At 44.3% G+C, this 22,248-nt stretch overlaps 2 protein-coding genes across 3 annotated transcripts; both read left to right on the top strand.

The window, feature by feature from the left end:
• The first annotated feature begins 4,193 nt into the window (after nt 1-4,193).
• On the top strand, nt 4,194-8,954 carry LOC136767352 (toll-like receptor 12). Its single transcript, XM_066721122.1, has 2 exons — nt 4,194-4,304; nt 7,248-8,954. Exons 1-2 carry the CDS (start codon nt 4,194-4,196, stop codon nt 8,952-8,954), a joined length of 1,818 nt encoding a protein of 605 aa, XP_066577219.1.
• A 9,053-nt stretch (nt 8,955-18,007) lies between these two features.
• LOC136767442 (uncharacterized) lies at nt 18,008-22,248 on the top strand. 2 transcript variants are annotated; one of them, XM_066721222.1, is made up of 4 exons: nt 18,008-18,537; nt 19,302-19,772; nt 19,944-20,052; nt 20,563-22,248. In XM_066721222.1, exons 1-4 carry the CDS (start codon nt 18,147-18,149, stop codon nt 20,711-20,713), a joined length of 1,122 nt encoding a protein of 373 aa, XP_066577319.1. In that variant the 5' UTR covers nt 18,008-18,146; the 3' UTR covers nt 20,714-22,248. The 2 variants fall into 2 exon arrangements, with proteins under 2 accessions (XP_066577319.1, XP_066577318.1); XM_066721221.1 differs by having other exon boundaries at nt 19,944-20,079.

Here is a 22,248-nt window from a genome sequence, read left to right as displayed (position 1 = left end):
ATGATGTTCCTTCACCAGCGCTGCCTGTTGGTCAGATTGAATCCTGTATCATTGACATAGATGAACTCAATGTGGTCATCGTTTGCTTCATGCTCATCCTGTGCCTTCTCAGCAAACGATCAATAGTGGATATTGAAACACGTAGTATGTTCTGAAACATCCCATTGTCCCCCCACCAGTTCCTCCCAACAGCAGCTGGTCTTCTCTCAACCCTGTATGCAAACAATACAACGTCATGTGTGGACATGCAGTGCCCTTGTTGAAAGCCTCTGAAATATCTGAAAATATCTGAAAGACAGATATTGTGCATGGTAAATGTATACCCACTCACTGGTGCATAGTCCTAAATGTCCTGATGATTCCAGACACAGTAAAGCAGCTCAAATTGAGTTGCACTCGCTGCCCAGCTTCCCGCATACTCATCCCATGGTTGATTACACTATCAACCAGCAGGGCTCTTATTTCATTCTAAATATTCCATCGCCTTCCTCGTCCTCTGTGTCTTCCCCTATCTCTTCCCCTTTCTGCTCTTTGTTGCTCAATCTTTCCTGTACAATCATGAGTCCTTGTGTGAACTTTTTTATACTTGAAAGAATGAGGAGAACTGAGTGGACAATTTGGTTACTTGGGTTTGCACAGGTAAAGTGTGTTGTAGTGCATTAGCACTTTGAGTTTTGTCTGGTGACTCATGTATTTGCACAAATGGCACAGGTGTTTTCTCAATGACAATTGTGCTCACACATTGAGAGTTGTGTGTAGTGTTTTGCAACATGAGTGAACTGGATTCCCAAATTGAGTTGAATCAAGTAGAATGTGTGCTTAGTTTCGCAGAAATGGTTTGTGGTTCTGGGATGTTAGCTTGAACATCTGATCACTCTGCTTAAGCATTCAGTCACAGTGGATAAACCACTGGGAAAAACTGTAAATATTGTGTTGTCTGCAATTATGTGGTTCTGGATTTCTCGTAGTATAATGATATTTTTTGCCACCACCATGTTCAGAATAGTGGTCTCCTGTTCTGGTGTGAACAGCTGGTGTCTTGCACCATGGCCTGGCCATCTCTCAGTTCTGCAGAAGATCCACAAATATAATATGATTGGTTACAGTAAGCTAAAATAATCTCTTTTCTTTCAATATGAAATGACATTACTGTAACATTGGCCAACAATCACTGAGTAACATAGGCCTACTGATATGTCGGACTGCAGTATACTACAGTATACATTCATAAAGAGCATAGTGTAGATGGTAGGTAACCTACCGGTTCTCATTTCTGAATGTACGGATGATAGATGCCAACATGTAGCGGCTCAGGTTGGGCTGAACTCTGTGCTCAGCCTCCCTCATACTCAAGCCATGGTTGAGCACATGGTCAACCAATGTGGCCCTGATCTCATCTGAGACAACTGTCCTTTGCAACAAAAGCAAATATTTCCATCAAACACCACAACTTGTGGTCAAATTAATATATTCTTTCAATCAATCATTACACAATGGACAACAAAATACAAAATACAGCTATCAATATGAAATATGATACTTTTCATACTCAGAAATGCTGAATACTGTAAAAAAAGCAACCAAAGGAAACATATGGGTGGAAATATGTAAAAAACTAAATAAAGTGTTGAAATACTCAGAACTTCACATTTAGTCCATTAGTTCTGGACGATAATCCCACAGGTTCTTATCAACATCGCATTGGATGTTTTCGCTTGCAGTGCACCGAGGGAAATACCTCCTTGCATGGCGTATCCATCCCGGGCAGTCCTCTGCACCTATTGCCAGGCAACAAGCATTCATTGCCTCCAGGAGGGACATCTGCTCATATGGCCGGTGATCATACACCTTCCATCTCCAAGCAGAGAAGAACTCCTCAATTGGGTTCAGAAAAGGAGAGTATGCAGGGACGAATTGTATCATCATACGGGGCTGTGCTGCAAACCATTCATTCACAAGGCGAGAGTGGTGGAAGGCAACATTGTCCCAAATGATGACATACAGAGTCATGCCAGGCCTCAACAGCACTCTCTCTTCAGGTGGAACCAGTCTTTCATTCAGTGCATCAAGAAATGTGATGAGGCATTCTGTATTGTATGGGCCAATACTTGGTATGTGGCAAAGGACACCATCATTGGAGATGGCAGCACACATGGTGATATTGGCGCCCCTCTGACCTGGCACTGTAACAGTGGCCCTCTGCCCAATGATGTTCCTCCCACGTCTCCTCACTTTACAGAGGTTGAAGCCGGCTTCAACCACATAAATGAATGTGTGATGTGCCCCTTCAGCTACAAGCTCCATTATTCTCTAAGAAAAAAAGCAAATTCATAAAGCAAATTATTCCAGTTGCATTACAATAACAAATTCATACCTGCACATACTGGAATCTTGCCTGCTTCATGATGTAAAAGCAAAAAGCATGTCAAAATTGACATTATGACAGTCATATAAATTGTATTGATGAAACATCTGCATTACTGTAGACACAGTTTATTCTGCCAACAGGGCAATACAGTAAAGCTGAAAGACACAGTGGTGTACAGTAACATTGTGACCTACCTGTTCTCATTCTGAAAAAGCCTGACAATAAATGCCACAGTGCTCCGACTCAGAATGGGCTGGACCCTTTGTCCAGCCTCTCCAAAGGACAAGCCATGATTGATGACATGGTCAATAATTGTTGCCCGAATTTCATTTGAAACTTGAGCTCTATTTTCTCCTCTTGCTGCGGCTCCTCCACCACGCATGCAAACTCCTCTTCCTCGGGCCCCTCTGCCATGGCCTCTTACTCTCCTTCTGTGCCTTTGGCCTCTTTGATCCATGCTTGCAAAAAGCAACACAGAGGTGGAATCTTCTATAGATGGATGAGGACTGACTGCTGATTGAAGAGTTTCACACAGGAGCATTAGAGATTCATAATTATGCAAGTACTTTCTATCAGCTGTGAATAGATGTTTTCCTTTTGTTCAACACAGTTAATCCAATAGAGTTTGGAGTCTTTCAATGAGATCTGTGGTAACTGTTTTGAGAAAGGGTGTGAAAAATGCATGAAACAAATGAAAAAGTGTTAGACATTTGCAAGAGAAGACTCCGGCTGTGCTAAGAAGGTGATGATGAAGATCAAGTGGATCCCAATTTCATTAAGCGTGTCTTAGCAAATGAGAAAAAATGTAAGAGTTTAGGGGTATTGGGGTATTATTCAGAGAATAGTGTGTATGCAATTGGGAAAAACTGTAAGGGTTACCCCCCGAGTAGGAACACGAGAGGCACTGTGATTGGAGGAGCCAGTCATGGTGCCAGAGGGCTTACATAGGGGTGCCTGGTTCCCGCGTGAGTCAGTCTAGTCAGTTGAGTAGTAAGTGCAGTCAGTTGAGTAGTAAGTGCAGTGAGTTGAGTAGTGAGTGCAGTGAGTTGAGTAGGAGTGCAGTCAGTTGAGTAGGAGTGCAGTCAGTTGAGTAGGAGTGCAGTGAGTTGAGTTGTTCAGTCAGTCAGCCAGTTCAGTGAGCTGAGAGAGTGCGTATGGGGGTAGCCTGTTTGAGGAGTGTTGTCCAGCCTGAAGAAGCACTGTGCAGATAAAGCTCCTGTTCGTGTTGAACTCTGCGTCTCCTTCATTATTCCTGCAACATCAGTGGCGGAAACAATAAAAAATTGTGCATCCTCAATTACAGAGCTCCACCGAAACAGATCTGTGATTGACAAGCGTCTAGTTTGCCTGCATGTCAGTTGATGTGTGTTTTTTCACTAGATGTGTCTTATAGTGATTAGGGATGGGGATCGTGACCCGGTTCTATTATGGACCCGGTTCCAAATTTCTCAAAACGCGAAAATCAATAAGGTCCGAGGTTATCAATACTGCTATCGAGACTAGTGTGTAATATAATGTAATGTTAACTTATGTCTCGAGAGACGAGAGTCATGTCATTTAAATCAAATCACTGGTGCACAAACATACATCAATTGTCTAATAAATTTAAGAATTTTATTGCCTCACGCCCTAATTCGCTTCATTTCTCATTTCGTTGCTTGCTAGGATGACTGAATGTACTAAGCGTTCAAAGTCTTGGCTACATTTTAATAAAGCCAAAGATAAGTAGGAAGTGACATGTAATTTATGTTTGAAGGTAATTTTTAGGGGGGGACACTACAGCAATGATAAAGCACCTCAACGTTGTGCATCAGTTAAAGGGAAAATGCAGAACTTTCGACTGTCTTCGAGTCGCAACGGTGCCAACCCCGCTGGCAATGCAGGACAGTCATCCTCCTCCACCCCAGGTATGTATGGTGAGCGTCCCAACTTCGTGGCAAGTCTCCATCGTTGACAATAATAATCCAATTCAGGGCTCTACAGTGCAACTATTTCAACTATATGCCCCTAAAATTAGATATGTGCGTGAACCGGAAAAATAATTTACGAGCACAGTGTGTGAAGAGCTGTCAAGAAGAGCTGTCGATTCTTTTTTCTTTTTGTGTAAAGCATAATGTTTATTTTATTTATGTATATTATTTATTTTCTTTGTTGTTGGAAAAAATGTGTTGGACATTTTGCTGCTGATATATTATTTTACTGTTCTCATAGTTATACATTATGTTGAAATCAGAAATTAAAGACTCACAGTTTTTGCAATAATAGCAATAACAGTTCTGTAAAGAATTTATTGTCGTCTCGTCTTTCCACCAAATAATAGAAAAGTATCGATAGTGGTATCGATAAAGACTCGGATCGTTAAGCAGTCTCGAAAATGGTATCAATATCAATAAAAATTAACAATCCCCATCCCTAACCATAATGGTGTTTCCTCAAGAGAAAAGAAAAAGGTAGAATGTGCATTATAGATAATATAAGCAGATTATTTGCATGTTCTTAGTGGAGCTGATACTTGAAAATGGGGGGTTGCGACGGCAGCCTGAGGTGGAAGTGGTTTATGTTATCTGAATATCCCTAGAGGTTTACAGGACTTCTCTGTTTTATTTTGAAAGTGATATAAGTAAATGGGACTTCAGACAATAAGTAGAGAGATGCTCAGAGCAAACACAGAAGAGACCATCAGAATTACAAAGGCTACTCCAAGGAAGGGATTGGAGAATCACCATCAGGTCTCTGCCATCGGGAAGGAGAGACACCCTGCGTTTGGAGAAACTGCCTTCTTGAAAGTGAGTTTCAACTATGAGGCAATTATTGCTTGATCTCCACAAGCCATCTCCCTTACATTACAGATGTACTACAACACAAGACTTGAGAGGGCAATAAAACCAGCAGAATTCTGCTCCTGTGAGGGCTGTTCAATTGAGCAGCTGGAAATTATAGTTGTTGAAACCCGAAATGCACAAAAATCTGCATTTTCCTCTTTCAGCGTGAAATTTACAGTGGCACGGTCCTGGGTTCGAGTCTCGGCTCGTGGGGCCTGTCTGTGTGGAGTTTGCATGTCCTCCCTGTGTATGCGCGGGTTTTCTCCGGGCACTCCTCCCACCGTCCAAAGACATTCGGGTTAGGTTGATTGGTCTGTCTAAATTGCCCTGTGTGTGTCTGTGTGTCTGTGTCTGTGTGTGTGTGTGTGCCCAGCGATGGACTGGCATCCCATCCTGGGTGTATTCCTGCCTTGCGCCCTGTGCCTGCCGGCATCAGCTCTGGCTTCCCCCGCGACCCTCACCAGGATAAGCGGTTTCGAAGATGGATGGATGGATGGATGGATGGATTTTCTGTTTACATAAAAAAGTATTGTATTGTAATCTTATAATTTTAAATATTTGATTGCCTTAAATTGATTATTTGTGTGTGTGTGTTTGTGTGTGTGTGTTACGTTTAGACGGGATAACTCCAAATTAATAATAATACAACCTACAAAAGCTACAGACACAGGCATTTTGATACGCAGGCTGTCAATAGAACCAGATCAAATATGTGTATATTTTACTGACATCGCCAGTGAGATATCAGTTTGTGTGTGTGCTTTATTGCAAGGCAGCCCTAACAATGCATTCTCCTGCCTCTTCAGGGTTCCTGTAAAGCGCTGACTGCGGCTCACTGCTCCTCTCTGACAGTGGAAACACGCTGGAGCCGAGCCAGTCCTGCTGCTGTGAAGGAGCAACGAGCAGCAGCCCGGTCTTCACCAGCAGCAGAACCACATCCCGCTGCAATGAGAGTCTTCTGTCTGTGTGTGGTGGTTGGAGCAGCGTTGCTCCGGATGCCTCTGGCGGCGGCTCGGATCGGGAAAAAGTGTGTTGTGATGGAGGAATTCTTGGATAATTCGCCGATTTTAAAATCTCACCTCTCCTGTGACATGCAGCAGTATTTTGCCCAATGTTATGAGGTCATCGATTTTAAGGAGGATCTTGCAGAGGTTCCATCTCACCTCCAAACCCTTTGCATCGAGAACAAAGTGGTTACCACCGTGCTGCAGCCCCACGCATTGTCTCGCTTTACTTCTTTAAGGCAACTGAGAATTGATGGCTGTCTTACTCGGATACATCCGGGTGCTTTTCATGGACTGGCTAGTCTGCAGTATCTTACTATATATTCACTTCAACAATGTAACACTTCTTTCGAAACAAACACATTCACCAGTTTGCCTGGGCTGGTGGAACTGCAGGTGTGTGGTTTCAGATTTTTACAATCAACCCCATCCGTTTTTAATGAATTTCCACTGCTGTCCAAACTCACAGTAATGGAAGACGGTGTTGCAAACTTGGCGGATGTCTTGTGCAGAATTCAAAATCTCACGTCTCTACAGGTCCTTATGCTTGAGCTTGACATAAAAAATCTGACGTTGCAAAACTGCACAACATCACACGAGACTGACGGAAAGATGCCAACCTTCTTTGATGTCCAAAATGTCAGTTTGGTTTTGGACAATTTGGAAAACATGGAAAAGGGTGCGTTGGGATATTTCAGTGATGTATTTGTCTTAATGATGTCTTGCAAAAAACTAACACTCACTCATCTTCTGCAATCTGGATTAAGGAGCATCCACAAGCTACAGTGTATGGGCTTTGTTGAGGATTTTGAAATGCTGTGTAAAGCAGCATTCGCATTTTCTATACAACACCTTACAGTAGATTTTCTCGAAAACCTCAACATCTCAGTTTTACCACCTGAAAACTGTAAAAGTCTGAAAGTCCTGAAAATAGGATCAATTACAGAATATGATTGTTCCCCAAATTCAGATTTTATACATTTCATTAAAAACCTTTCAGCTCTGACTCTACAAAGTAATCTTTTTGAAAAATACAACTTTTGCCAACTCCAGACCGAGCCAGTGGCTTTAACTTCACTGGACATGTCTTTTAACCTAATTAAAAACATCTGCGCTGGACAGTTCTCCTGCATGCCAAGTCTGATAGACCTGGATTTGTCTAATAATCAAATCAGTACAATCGAGGAACATGCTTTTAAAGGCTTGCTGAGGCTGAGGTCCTTGAATCTCCAGCACAACAAGATTTCTGTGGTTGAGAAACACCGTTTTGAATACTTAAGAAACCTAAAGTCGCTCTCTATGGATTGGAACCCACTCACACGCATAGAAGAGGGTGCTTTTGAGAATCAAGTTTCTTTGGAAGATCTCAGTTTGGGAAATTTGGAAACTTTGGTCTCCATGTTGAATTTGACGTCGCTCTTCAAGAGGCTGCCAGAGAACTTGACGGACCTCTCCATAAATGTGGGAAGAGGGTCTGTTCATATCGCCATCGGGGGTGACAGTCATCCCAGTGCTGGCCTCACTCTCAGTCTGAGGGGGCGGTCTGTTTCCTTTGTTGACTGTCACAGACCGTTTTTTGAGCATGTCATCGAGGTCCACGCTAAAACTGAACAACTCCGTTGCGGCTCCGATTTCATGGCCAAGTACGTCCCCAATGTCAAAGACTTTGAATATATCTCCGAGTTGTCTGCAACATTCATCGACTACACTGATCTGAACAGCCTCACCAAACTGCGACGCCTGATTCTTGTGAACATCAACCTGTTTGAGCAGCCCAATCTTCCCCTGATTTTCAGGAACTTAAGCCAACTTGAAACTCTCGTGATGGTCAACTGCAGGATCCCCTCCTTGGAGATCAGCCTAACCAAGGACCTCACATCCTTGAAATCCTTTGCTCTCCATATTGCCAACCCTGTCAGTTGGGGGAATGGTCTCTTTGATGCCGTGGCTGACCTGAAGTTTCTGTATTTGATACATCTCAATGTCTACTGCCTTTGCGAGAACGCTTGGTTTGTCACCTGGGCAAAGGCACAGACAGGGTTGCAGGCCTTGGTGTGGAAGCCTGACCTGCAAGACGTGACGTGCCCAGCGGCGAAAGGCACGGCGAATTTCCTCCAGTTTGTGCAGGGCAGCTGTGTTTTCGAAACAGAGTTCATTCTGTTTGTGTCGACAGCCTGCGGCCTTCTCTTTTTCATGTCCGCTGTCCTGATTTATAACCTGGCTGGCGCCTACCTGCTGGCTCTGTTCTACATCCTCCGCGGCTGGCTGGCCAACCTCACGCGCCGAGGGGATGCGGGGAGGCGCTACCAGTTCGACGCCTTCGTCTCCTACTGCGGGAAGGACGAGGACTGGGTCTTGGAGGAGCTCCTGCCCAACCTGGAGCAGCGAGGCCCCCCGTTCCTGCGCCTCTGCCTGCACAGCCGCGACTTCCAGCCGGGCAAGGACGTGGTGGACAACATCACAGACAGCATCTACAGCAGCCGCCGAACCCTCTGCGTGGTCAGCCGCCACTCCCTCCAGAGCGGCTGGTGCTCCCTGGAGATGAGACTGGCCACATACCGGCTGCAGGTGGAGCGGCGAGACGTTCTGATGCTGCTGTTCCTGGAGGAGATCCCCCCGGTGCTGCTGTCGGCCCACCACAGGCTAGCCCGGCTGGTGAAGACCAGGACCTACCTGGACTGGCCGCAGGACGAGAGACAGCGTCCGGCCTTCTGGGACCGACTGCAGGCCAAGATAGCCAGTGGGCGGCCGACTGACTAAGAGGGTTGAAGGAGAATCACAGGAGAGAGTAATAATCAAGTACAACTATCTTGCATCAATTGTTTCCATCAGGTCATCAGGGCCAATCCTGAAACAGGTTCACCAGCAGAACTGGTCATCAGTGGAATTGGCACATTTCATTTGTGTGTAATCAGAATTTAATTATTTGATTAGTTGGGGGAGAATTATATATATATATATATATATATATATATATATATATATATATATATATATATATACACTCACCTAAAGGAATATTAGGAACACCTGTTTAATTTCTCATTAATGCAATTATCTAACCAACCAATCACATGGCAGTTGCTTCAATGCATTTAGGGGTGTGGTCCTGGTCAAGACAATCTCCTGAACTCCAAACTGAATGTCTGAATGGGAAAGAAAGGTGATTTAAGCAATTTTGAGCGTGGCATGGTTGTTGGTGCCAGACGGGCCGGTCTGAGTATTTCACAATCTGCTCAGTTACTGGGATTTTCACGCACAACCATTTCTAGGGTTTACAAAGAATGGTGTGAAAAGGGAAAAACATCCAGTATGCGGCAGTCCTGTGGTCGAAAATGCCTTGTTGATGCTAGAGGTCAGAGGAGAATGGGCCGACTGATTCAAGCTGATAGAAGAGCAACTTTGACTGAAATAACCACTCGTTACAACCGAGGTATGCAGCAAAGCATTTGTGAAGCCACAACACGTACAACCTTGAGGCGGATGGGCTACAACAGCAGAAGACCCCACCGGGTACCACTCATCTCCACTACAAATAGGAAACAGAGGCTACAATTTGCACAAGCTCACCAAAATTGGACAGTTGAAGACTGGAAAAATGTTGCCTGGTCTGATGAGTCTCGATTTCTGTTGAGACATTCAGATGGTAGAGTCAGAATTTGGCGTAAACAGAATGAGAACATGGATCCATCATGCCTTGTTACCACTGTGCAGGCTGGTGGTGGTGGTGTAATGGTGTGGGGGATGTTTTCTTGGCACACTTTAGGCCCCTTAGTGCCAATTGGGCATCGTTGAAATGCCACGGCCTACCTGAGCATTGTTTCTGACCATGTCCATCCCTTTATGACCACCATGTACCCATCCTCTGATGGCTACTTCCAGCAGGATAATGCACCATGTCACAAAGGTCGAATCATTTCAAATTGGTTTCTTGAACATGACAATGAGTTCACTGTACTAAACTGGCCCCCACAGTCACCAGATCTCAACCCAATAGAGCATCTTTGGGATGTGGTGGAACGGGAGCTTCGTGCCCTGGATGTGCATCCCACAAATCTCCATCAACTGCAAGATGCTATCCTATCAATATGGGCCAACATTTCTAAAGAATGCTTTCAGCACCTTGTTGAATCAATGCCACGTAGAATTAAGGCAGTTCTGAAGGCGAAAGGGGGTCAAACACAGTATTAGTATGGTGTTCCTAATAATCCTTTAGGTGAGTGTATATATATATATATATATATATATATATATATATATATATATATATATATATATATATATATATATATATATATATATTGTACAAGTATACTAATTGGTTGAATTAAATAAAAATATGGATCTCTTTTCAGGAAATGCATGTATCCCTCTTTAGTTCTCAGGAAGTGTATGTTTGTGTGTGATATCCTAAATTATATCCTTTAAATGTTGTATTTTAACACAGTTAAAAAACTGTATATTCATAGAAGGGACGTCCCTGTGGCGGATCAGCTGATTAGATCCAGCAAAGGTGCGTGAGAGAAGTGATGTTATGAAATGACCTGTGCCACAGACATGATTTGACTGTCTTTAAGTTGTAAAGAGAATCTAATAAAATCTTATTTGCTATTGCATTGTACTGTATAGGTATTGAAGGGTATTCTTTTCTGTTATGATTTTTTGATTGACTTTGATATTGAAATACTTGGGCATTGCTGTGCTGTTCTACATTGCTTAGGAATCAGAGCCCGCTTAATAACTAATATTAGGCAGCCAAGTTCATTTCCACCTAAACAGAGAAACCAGTTCCTCTGCTGTTTGTCCTCGCAGTTTAAACAGGAAGAGCAGCAGAATGCAGTTCCGAAACGTCTCTGTAAAACCTGTTTGCAATTGATGGATACTGTCATGCATGCTCAAACAACTGAATCGAATACTTGTCCATGGGATGCACTCATCTTTATCTCTGCTCTCTCTGTGTCCTTAAACAGATCTCTCTAGAGGGAAGCTCTGGTTTCACTTCTCACATTTATTTCTGCCTGTTCTTTACTTCTGAATAGTGTCTATGTAACAGAGGGTGCCAGGGGTTCTGTGTTTCTCTTTATTTCACTTATAATATCCTTTATTGTTTTTTTTATTTGTTCCTAATTATTCACTAATTGTTTTATCATCACTAATTGATGTTTGGATTGTTTCACATTATTTGTGTGTGAATACACGGGACACAGCCGACCTTCACTCACAGCCACTTCAACTGTTAGCACTCGGCACGGACAACCTGGATAGAAGCCGCCCTGATTAGAGGGAAAAGGAGACCAGCACCAGCACCAGCAGGCTTGGCTGTGGAGTGGGGATATACCGGCTGTGAGGTTACCAGCCGGTAAAAGTTAAGCCTCCGTGGGTGCCAAGGCTCCTTGCGGAAAACGCTGGGTTGAGGAACATTTATTCTATTCTTTCTCTCTCTCCCCTTTTCTTTGTTTGATTGTTGGCTGCATTGACAAGCGGGTCCGATCGGGGAAGAGTGACGCAGGGAGGGACCTGCACCCTTAGCCCGGAACGAGAGCCTTCATCTCAGGCCAACTTGGGACCTGTTTCACTACTATTGCTATTGGATTGTATTGGGATTATTTCCCTTTAAAGTTGCTGTTCTTACATTCGTGGCTGCTGTTTTTGTTTTTTAGGGCCTAGTTTTAGGATTTTAGTATAGGATTTTATCATAGTTTAATTTTGTAGCTTTTAGTCTTTTCTATTGGATTTGAGTATTTACTTGCCCAGATAATTAAAAGCAATTTAAACTGTTTTAGATTAGGATTGAGCCCTTTGGGAATGGCAGACTTTGTGCCCTGGTAGTTGTCCCCCCCTTTTACTGATTGTATTGTGGCTATTCATTGTGTAAAATAAACTTCCTTCTTATTGCCTTTCTGAAGCCTGTGCTGTATGTACTGAGATCTTGCCGAACCTGCACGGGAACACTGGGTGGTAGCGGGTCCCCATCTCACAATAATAATCTTGGGTGTAGTGGGATTAGGTTTGGGTTCAGTGTTCACTGCCACCCGTGACATCTATTCCAATATGGATTCAATGACTTTGGTCACATATACACTTGGACTGGGACGAGCAACCCTGGTCCTGGAGGGCCACAGGACAGCCCTGCACTAGGATTGTGATTGTTTTACAGATTTAGAAACATCACGATTGCTCAGATTCAGCTGATTCACAGCTTCTGCTTTTACTGCACTGCAAGTGTTGTAAAATTCCTGGAATACAGTTTCTGAAAAGGTGTAATATACAATCAAATGTATTATAAACACCCAAAGGCAAATATTTTACATGTAAAATAACATTTCTCACGAATGAAAGAGGAAATTAGGCTACAGCAAATATATTTTGACAGTTTTGTTTGAGTTATTTTTCCAAGAAATTGTCCATTTGTATTTAACTTTTATTATTATTATTTATTTATTAGCAGATGCCCTTGTCCAGGGTGACTTACAAAATATAAGCGGAATACAAAGTGCAATAATACACTTAAATATTGATGGTGAAAAGATCTTATTAAAGGTGTAGAAAGGACTGACATGATTTGTCTTGATTTCAGCCTTTACATCATCGAGCTATGGACACACAGCATATCAGCATTCGGAAACAACTCTTACTATTTAATTATATCAGTATTCACACATTAAAATAAAAAACAAACAAACAAACGAGAAAAACATAGCACTCACAAGTTGAATGTGCTGCCATCACAGTCTGCTGAAAGATTGCTGTGATGGACAGTCCTCTTGCTGTGATATTTGTGTTTTGGAGTTGGACACGCTGTATAGTGGGTACACACATGTACAGTCCCATACAGTGTGGTATGTACATTCAAAGTTCACAGTTATGCCAAATAGTAAGGTCAAATTAGTGGGAAGCTCAGCTAAAGCTGATTGGTTGTCTAAAAACCTTATATAAGGAAAGGGTGCGCTAATTTTGCGCCAGTGAGGAGTGGAGGTGTGTTGTGATTCTCCTTAATAAATGTGTATAATTGTGTTTTCACCGAGAGTTGAGGGTGTTTTTTTTACAGTGCAAACCAGCTTCAGCTTTTCTTTTGTGGGATCCATGTAAATTATTATTTCTGGTCTGCTCTACCTGAGACGCGACAGAAAATTGGTGAAATCAACCAATCACTCCAACTTGTACAGGAATATCATGTATTTATTAACATCCTCCAATGATTCAATTAAACCTATGTTAATAGTATTGACAGATACACACATTCATCCTGGGATTACACCCCACAACATTCAGTTATGGGTCCCTAACCATTACTTTATGGTCATAATTTCTTAGACTGAAATGAACTCTGTATTTCACAAATTTTATTTTTAAGAGCAATGAAGCTGCCAGCAGTACATGGTGTGAGCTAGAGGGCCTGAGTAGGACACAACAGTTCCTCATTGAGAATTGATCGTACATCAGAGACCATCTGATTGCAAGTGGGGTGTAGAGAGCTCTTTATTTTCATATCTGACATGTAGCTAAAGGTCAGCCTACAAACATGTATCCCCTAACTGCTTTACAATGTGTATTTTTGAATTTTATTTGCCTGCAAACAAGGGATTATAGTGCTGACATAGAGGTCCAACACACATTAGAGTTTAATATGAATGTAATGCTATGTTTTTGCTATTTATTTCTTAGCAGATGCCCTTTTCCAGAGCAACTACACATTTCAAGAATGACCTTACAATTAAAGCAAGTACAACATACTGTACCACTGTTAACCCATTTACAGTATTGCTTGTGCGTGTTGACATTATCTGATTTTTGATACAGGACATCCAGGAGCACAACAGTGCCCTTTACCCCAGGCGTGCTCATGGAGAAGTAACTGAGGAAGAGCACAACGAACAGTGGCTGCAGCCCGACTGTGACTCTGGCAGAGGACAGGAGGTAAGAACCCAGGCGCGGAGCAGGACAGAGAGGTCAGACAAGCAGTGGCTCTCGGGCCGGCAACAGGAGCAGTAGAGCTCAGGCTAACGGCGACGTCAAGGACACGGGCAGGAGGTCTGTCGATGATGCGAACGAGGCAGGGAGGGTAATCCGGGAGACGAGGGTCAAAAATGAGAAAGCTGAGGGGCGATAACAAGGAAGCTAAACACAGGTCTGGAACGCTCAGCAAAGGGGAATAAATACTAGTGTTGATGAGCAGGAGAATAAGAGGCAGGGGTGGTGATGATCCAGTTAAGCAGGGACAATAATAGAGTCATCAGGTACACGGAGCCGGAGATCCAAGGACAGAGACAGAGGATGCTGTGGCAATAGGGACCTCTGGCGGTGAACTTGTGGACGTTAACTGTTAACCTGATGTGCTGGGTGTAGGAGAGCGCATGATCGAGGGTGACTCCTAGGTTTTTAGCGGAAGAAGAAGGAGAGAGTGTGGTGGATTCAAAGGGGATCGAGATGGAGAGGTCAGCAGAAGGTGAGGAAGAGGGGGAGGAGATCCGATTTGGAGAGGTTGAGCTTGAGGTGGTGGGAGTGCATCCAGGCGGAAATAGCAGACAAGCAGGAAGAGATGCGAGAGGGAATGGGAGGGTCGAGTAGTCGGTGAGGAAGGGACGGATTCGGCGTATGTGGTGGCGTACAGAGCCAAAATGATGACAATTGTGTCACTGTCCAAATATTTATGGACCTAACTGTATGTGTACGTATATATATATATATATATATATATATATATATATATATATACACTCACCTAAAGGATTATTAGGAACACCATACTAATACTGTGTTTGACCCCCTTTCGCCTTCAGAACTGCCTTAATTCTACGTGGCATTGATTCAACAAGGTGCTGAAAGCATTCTTTAGAAATGTTGGCCCATATTGATAGGATAGCATCTTGCAGTTGATGGAGATTTGTGGGATGCACATCCAGGGCACGAAGCTCCCGTTCCACCACATCCCAAAGATGCTCTATTGGGTTGAGATCTGGTGACTGTGGGGGCCAGTTTAGTACAGTGAACTCATTGTCATGTTCAAGAAACCAATTTGAAATGATTCGACCTTTGTGACTTGGTGCATTATCCTGCTGGAAGTAGCCATCAGAGGATGGGTACATGGTGGTCATAAAGGGATGGACATGGTCAGAAACAATGCTCAGGTAGGCCGTGGCATTTCAACGATGCCCAATTGGCACTAAGGGGCCTAAAGTGTGCCAAGAAAACATCCCCCACACCATTACACCACCACCACCAGCCTGCACAGTGGTAACAAGGCATGATGGATCCATGTTCTCATTCTGTTTACGCCAAATTCTGACTCTACCATCTGAATGTCTCAACAGAAATCGAGACTCATCAGACCAGGCAACATTTTTCCAGTCTTCAACTGTCCAATTTTGGTGAGCTTGTGCAAATTGTAGCCTCTTTTTCCTATTTGTAGTGGAGATGAGTGGTACCCGGTGGGGTCTTGTGCTGTTGTAGCCCATCCGCCTCAAGGTTGTACGTGTTGTGGCTTCACAAATGCTTTGCTGCATACCTCGGTTGTAACGAGTGGTTATTTCAGTCAAAGTTGCTCTTCTATCAGCTTGAATCAGTCGGCCCATTCTCCTGTGACCTCTAGCATCAACAAGGCATTTTCGCCCACAGGACTGCCGCATACTGGATGTTTTTCCCTTTTCACACCATTCTTTGTAAACCCTAGAAATGGTTGTGCGTGAAAATCCCAGTAACTGAGCAGATTGTGAAATACTCAGACCGGCCCGTCTGGCACCAACAACCATGCCACGCTCAAAATTGCTTAAATCACCTTTCTTTCCCATTCAGACATTCAGTTTGGAGTTCAGGAGATTGTCTTGACCAGGACCACACCCCTAAATGCATTGAAGCAACTGCCATGTGATTGGTTGGTTAGATAATTGCATTAATGAGAAATTGAACAGGTGTTCCTAATAATCCTTTAGGTGAGTGTATATATATATATATAAATAATAAAGAGAGAGAGAGAGAGAGAGAGAGAGGGATTTTTTTTTGTAAATTTCATTATTTATATATACGAAAAAACAAAAAGATGTGGTTATGAAGAGTCCAGTTACAAAAGTATTCAATACATTGTGATTTTTCACAGTTTGTTCCCCTTAGCACGGTACTATCCATAGTTAGTCCATAGCTGGAGTAGGACTAAGTTAGTTCCGTACTTAGTCTCCTCTAGAGGCAGAAGCAATGGTTTTGGGTTTCGTTGCAATGGAAACCTTGTTTAGTCTGCAGCTGGAGACGAACTCCAGCCGCCAAGTTCGTTGCAATGGGTATTAAACCTGTAGACTAGTTTAGTATGGAGCTGCGCACTAACCACGGGATCATCTCTAGGTAGTGCAGCTTTCAGTTCGTTGCAATTGACCCTATGTTCCTCATACTGGTAGGGAAACATACTGCCCATTGTAGGCGCTTTCGGCAGTGGACAGGGGTCAGCATGGCCACCCTGACTGGTGGTCTGCAGCTACGCAGCCCCATATACAACAAACTGCGATGCACTGTGTGTTCTGACACCTTTCTATCAGAACCAGCATTCACTTTCTCAGCAATTTGAGCTACAGTAGCTCGTCTGTTGGATCGGACCACACGGGCCAGCCTTCACTCCCCACGTGCATCATTGAGCCTTGGCCGCCCACGACCCTGTCGCCGGTTCACCACTCTTCCTTCCCTGGACCACTTTTGATAGGTACTGACCACTGCAGACCGGGAACACCCCACAAGAGCTGCAGTTTTGGAGATGCTCTGACCCAGTCGTCTAGCCATCACAATCTGGCCCTTGTCAAAGTTGCTCAGATCCTTACGCTGCCCATTTTTCCTGATTCTAACACATCAACTTTGAGGACAAAATGTTCACTTGCTGCCTAATATATCCCACCCACTGACAGGTGCCATGATAACGAGATTATCAGTGTTATTCACTTCACCTGTCAGTGCTCATAATGTTATGGCTGATCGGTTTATCTTGCCCATGATCGACTGCCCTACATCTTCTCTTTTACTCTAATGTCTGTCCCTTTTAGTTGTCAAATCATAAGTACCTAACTACAGGCAAGTCACCACGTTGTGTGGAAACTGCCACCACCTTTGTTAGCTCAACAAGGTCTGGGAGAGGAGAAGGGTCTCCCTTGTATAATTTTAGGCCTAACACAGATCAATCCCTTTGACAAGCTTTAAGCAAGAATTAAACTATTTAATAATATAAAAAGGGTGTTTCTACACAAACAGGGTTATGATCTACACCAATTGAATAATTGACTAAAGATAGTTTTTAAACCACCGTTGTAAGAATGTATCTAGAACAGAAACCATTAGATAATTACAATACATTAACACATGTTCAGCTCCTTTCATCTTTAACTTGCAAGTAATTATGTTAATTGCAATACAATACAAACTGGTATACAGCTCATGGTGATCACCATAAAACCCAAATGCAAAGTCAAAAGGGTAAATAAATCAGACAAAAACTATTTTACAGTCACAAAATGATAAAGAAACAGGGCTGCCAATCGGTGTAGAATATACATGCATTCTCCTGGGTGACTATTTTACAGCAGTGACTAAATGTAAAGTTTAAAAGCATCTTTTATCCCATGTGTTTAATCAATACATCATTTTTGGGGTTGTACTCCCGAGTATGCGCTCTTGTTCTTGCATAATAAACTAATCATTTTTGAATTTTAGTTCAATCACTGCAAACGAAGAGACTCTTCCGGCGGTTCACCGGTAGGCGGCGCTGCGCGGTGGCGGAGTGGTTTCTGTAGAACACCGTCAGCTTCCGGAAGAATTGGTGTTTTGACCCGGAAATGTTTGTCATCGTGACAAAATGGCCGACATGTTGATTCATTAGTATATCTGCTTTGAAAAGCGATAGTTTGTTTGTGTCGGGACGTCTTGAAATCATACCAGCCCGGCTAACTCATCACACCCGGCGCCGCGCTGCATGGGAGCGGGATGGGGAAAGGGCTGCGGTGTGTCCAGTGCGGCACCCGGCGAGAGAGTCTCCTTTTCAGCGGCCCTGACTTCCAGAAGTACGCAGACCGAGGCGCCCAGTCCGCGCCCGCCGACGAGGAGGTCATCGCAGGCGCCGTGAGGGCGGCCGTGGAGGCGGTGGTGCGGCTCGTCTGCGGCGTGAAGGACGCCAGGCTCCGGGACTGTCAGGCCAGGGCGGCCGAGAGGGACAGGGAGGCCGAGCGGCTGCGGGTCCAGCTGGAGACGGCGGAGCGGGAGCTCGGAGACCTGCGGCAGCACGTCGTGCACTCGCTGAAGCGGGGCTGTCCCTTCAACGCCAGCGGGGCCGGGGCCGGTCAGGGCCGGGCTTTCGCCTTACGTCCGCACGAACAGGGTCTGTGTGTAGTAGTAGTAATAATAATAATACAACTTAATTGTCTATAGCGCCTTTAAAAGTTGTATCTCAAAGCGCTTTACAAAACAAAAACAATTAAAATACATTGAAATGCAAAAAGCGTGACAGTGGGTGATCATGAAGCTGCTCTACTGAGAACTAACGCAACATGTGATTGTGTTTTACATGTATAAGTGTGCAGTCATAGATGTGTGTGTGTGTGTAGATATAAGTGCAACATGCACTCCTAATATAATTAAATGTAAAAACTGCAGGTGATATGTGTACCTCTTGTAGTAAACCTCTTTATATAGACGTTTTTACATTAGTTCTTATAGCTATTTTAATATAGGTTCTGTAGGATTAATATCAACTGCTTTTACACATTTCATATAGGACACGCATACTAGTCAGTTCCTGGCCTATGGTAACATACAATAGTTGTGTTTGACAAATGGTTAGTTTTAATATCTGACTTGCCTGGAGGTTTCTATGGAGTGGGAGCCTGGTATACAACCCAGAATTGTGACACACTGCATTTAGTCAATTTAAACCTTTTCTCCTACCATGGGTGCTCAATTAAATGTCTTGAGCTGCTTAAGCCATCATGTCTTAAAAGACAAGGAGTAGTTAATGGGATGTTCTTTATCTCTCAAAGGGGAATGTCTCTGGCCTGTGTCTGCACGTGAAGGTGGGCCACATTGCCAGGATGTGTGTGAGTGGCACTGGAGAACTGAAGGACGCTGCTACTTTTTGTGTTTTAGATCCTGGTGAGGGGCCAGCTGTCGGGGACATCAAGGTAGAAGCGGTTAGCGCTTCGCCGACCCCAGAGCCGACCAGCGAGGAATCCCACCATCTGCGGCCTGATGGGGATGCCGTCAGTGACCCCAGGCTGGTGCCCTGTGCCGGACATGAAGGTGGCCTGGACACATTGCCCACCCTGGAGCAGCGCTGTGAGCCGGAGGAGACCCAAGTGAAAAAGGAACCTCCTGACGAGGCTTGGGTGACGTGGGAGGCGTCTGAGAGCAACGCGTGCGCCAGCGAGCCGGAGAACAAGCCATGCGGTGGGGCAGTGGAGCCGGTCAAGGCTGGAGACCCCCAGTCTGCCCCTCCCAAGCATTCCAGAAACTCCCGCTGGAGACGTGCCTCTAAAGCGTCTCTGAAGCAAGACCCGGGCATCCAAAAAGAGTCCCAGCAAAGCAGAGAGCCGGGGCCCTCCGGGGCCCTTGAGCAAAGTAAGTGTACGCCATCTATGCCGGTTCCACTGTACGGACATTTTAATTAAACTGCACGGAGAGCACAAGATCGCTTTACAATCTGGAGGTCCTGAGGCGACGATTGGGTGGGTTTCTCCTCAGGTGGCCTCCGTCAGTCCAGACAAGTAAACACTCACTTCTGTCCTACAGGACTGAGGATTGTCCGGCTGGCGGCGGCCGAGAGGCAGAGACGCTACCGAGAGAAGCTCCGCGCCGACCCCGAGCGAGCCCACGCCCTGAGAGAGAAAGAGCTCCGGAGGTACGCTCTCGCTTGCGCACCGCCTCTGTGAGTGTGGGCTGATTGACTCTGCCCTCCTCAGCTGGTCAAAATGAAAGCCCCTCCCCTCTCCTCACTTCCAGATTTTTCCTGGTCAGTATTAGGTGTAGGTTGATTGCTGTATTGTTGTCTGAAGCTCAGTTAGAAAGTGTCCTACGTTGGAAAGGGTGAATGGGTTGGGGGGGGTTGTGTTATGCCGTTTCTCTTAAATTATGTAAAAGTCCAAATTGGCAGCTGAACACAGTGGTCTGAACTGAACAATGCACATTTCCTGCTGCTCTCTATTGCCTCCTAGCTCCTTGGTGTTGTGTCCGTCTGGGTGTTGTCCGTGGTGTTTGTGTACTCCCAGGGGTCATAGGTCAGGCCCTGGTTAAAAAGCCCATTGCAACACAGGGCCCTGTTTTGCCACGGCTGCTCTCCTGACAAAGCTGGGCTCTTGTCTATTACCAAGGTTAGGCTTATTGAGATATTAACCAAAGGCCTCCATTTCAGATACCATGAGAGGAAGAAGCTGATCGGAGAGCTGCCGGAGACCACACAGAGGCAACGACGGGAGGCATGGCGGGCGGCAGCCAATCGCTACAGACAGAAAAAGAAGCTCCTGCCCTCTGATGCCTCAGGAACTCTCTGCCCAGGTGTTTGATGTTAGGGTCTGAGGAGAGCAGGCCTGGCGCGTGCGGAGAGGACGGCCGTATCGCCTTAAACAAACCCGCTGCACCAAATAGACAATAGTATTGGAGCTTTCTAGAGCCAAAATACAAACCAATGCATATGTTGGAACAGAAATATCATCGATTTATTGCATTACAGGAAGTTGCGAATTTGTCGTGCTATAATTAAATACAATACACACGTTTTTAAACAAAACAAGCTTATTTTTGTGTTCTGTACCTGCTGAGTTGCTTTTCAGGATCATAGTATTTTAATGCCGCAATTAAATGTAATATGAATGCTTTACATTGCTTAAAGCAGAGTGATGTTACCAAGAAATTTCGGCACTCCCACGAAACCACCAATTTTTTTATTAGGGCATCTGTACTTCGTGTTTTAGACAAGCAGCGCTTAATTGCCAGCATGGGTTTTGAAATTGGGCCCGTCCTATTAACAGGGAATTCCCATTTTTGACTGTCGGCTTAAGAGGTTAAGTAAAATCATAAGTCTTGATTGACCAGCATACCTTATGTGGAAAAATAATTCAATTCATTCATTCAGTCACTAACATGGTGCTGCTTTACACAATTTAAAGCATTCGTATTACAATTAATTGTGGCATTAAAATACTATGATGCTGAAAAGCAATTCATCTGGGATAAAACACAAAAAATAAGCTTATATTGTTTAACAACATGTGTTTTGCATTTCATGGAAGCACGACAAATTCACCACATCCTTTAAAGCATTACGCAGATCATTTTTCTATTTCAACACATGTATTGGTTTGTATTTTGGCCCTAGAAAGCTTCCGTACAGATCGGGCAGTTGGTTAGAGCGAGGAGTCGAAGTCGAAGAATTCTTCCCCCTGCTCGCGGCTTCCAAGAACTAGAGTGTGTTGTGCTCAAGGCAACCCGGCAGACCAAAGGGATTATAATTACGATATTGGCCTGCAGAGTCTCGGAGCAGATGACGAGAAGAGAAGCACAGACGCTCGGGACACAAACTGAACCCAGACCCCGTGCTCGGGTTGTGCAGCAGCCTGTGAGCCTCCACAGCCTCGACCGCTTGTGCTGCCCCCCCTGGTGGACAGAAACATCGTGCCAGCGGTGGGAACCCAGCGCGTGTAAAGTGTGTAAATAAATGTGTAAAAACCAGGACACTACTGGCTACTGTACAGTTTTCCTCAAATAATAAAATCCATTAATAAGAGCTTTGAGAATCCTATATTCGTTTCAGACTTGTATGAAGCCCATGTTTCCCTGGTTTAAGATCTCGGGTTGCAGGGTGTCCTATATCAGCCCTGATCTGTTATCGATATCTTTGGCTCACTGGCTGAAAACAATCCAGATTTGTTTTTCTTATGGATATCCAGTTAAGGACAATAAAATGTGGTAATGGTGGTTTGTCTGATGTGAAATTTCCCCTATGCATGGGTCACTTTCTTCTGGCTACTGTCTTTAGCCATCTATGCAGTGTATAGAAATAATGTTATTTAATAAATGATCAACACCTTGTTGCCATGCA

The sequence above is a fragment of the Amia ocellicauda genome, chromosome 14, assembly GCF_036373705.1.
Source record: "Amia ocellicauda isolate fAmiCal2 chromosome 14, fAmiCal2.hap1, whole genome shotgun sequence".
NCBI classification, from domain to species: Eukaryota; Metazoa; Chordata; class Actinopteri; order Amiiformes; family Amiidae; genus Amia; species Amia ocellicauda.
The sequence above is the reverse complement of the archived record's forward strand: the minus strand, read 5'-3'. Positions and strand labels throughout refer to the sequence as shown.

Excerpts from the sequence above, each read along its gene's own strand:
- LOC136767442 (XM_066721221.1), top strand. The coding sequence starts at position 18,147 with ATGGGGAAAGGGCTGCGGTGTGTCCAGTGCGGCACCCGGCGAGAGAGT. Across the intron at positions 19,773-19,943 it reads CTCCGGGGCCCTTGAGCAAA|GACTGAGGATTGTCCGGCTG; the intron begins GTAAGTGTACGC and ends TCTGTCCTACAG. Across the intron at positions 20,080-20,562 it reads CTCGCTTGCGCACCGCCTCT|ATACCATGAGAGGAAGAAGC; the intron begins GTGAGTGTGGGC and ends CCTCCATTTCAG.
- LOC136767352 (XM_066721122.1), top strand. The coding sequence starts at position 4,194 with ATGCAGAACTTTCGACTGTCTTCGAGTCGCAACGGTGCCAACCCCGCT. Across the intron at positions 4,305-7,247 it reads GTGAGCGTCCCAACTTCGTG|ACCGAGCCAGTGGCTTTAAC; the intron begins GCAAGTCTCCAT and ends TGCCAACTCCAG.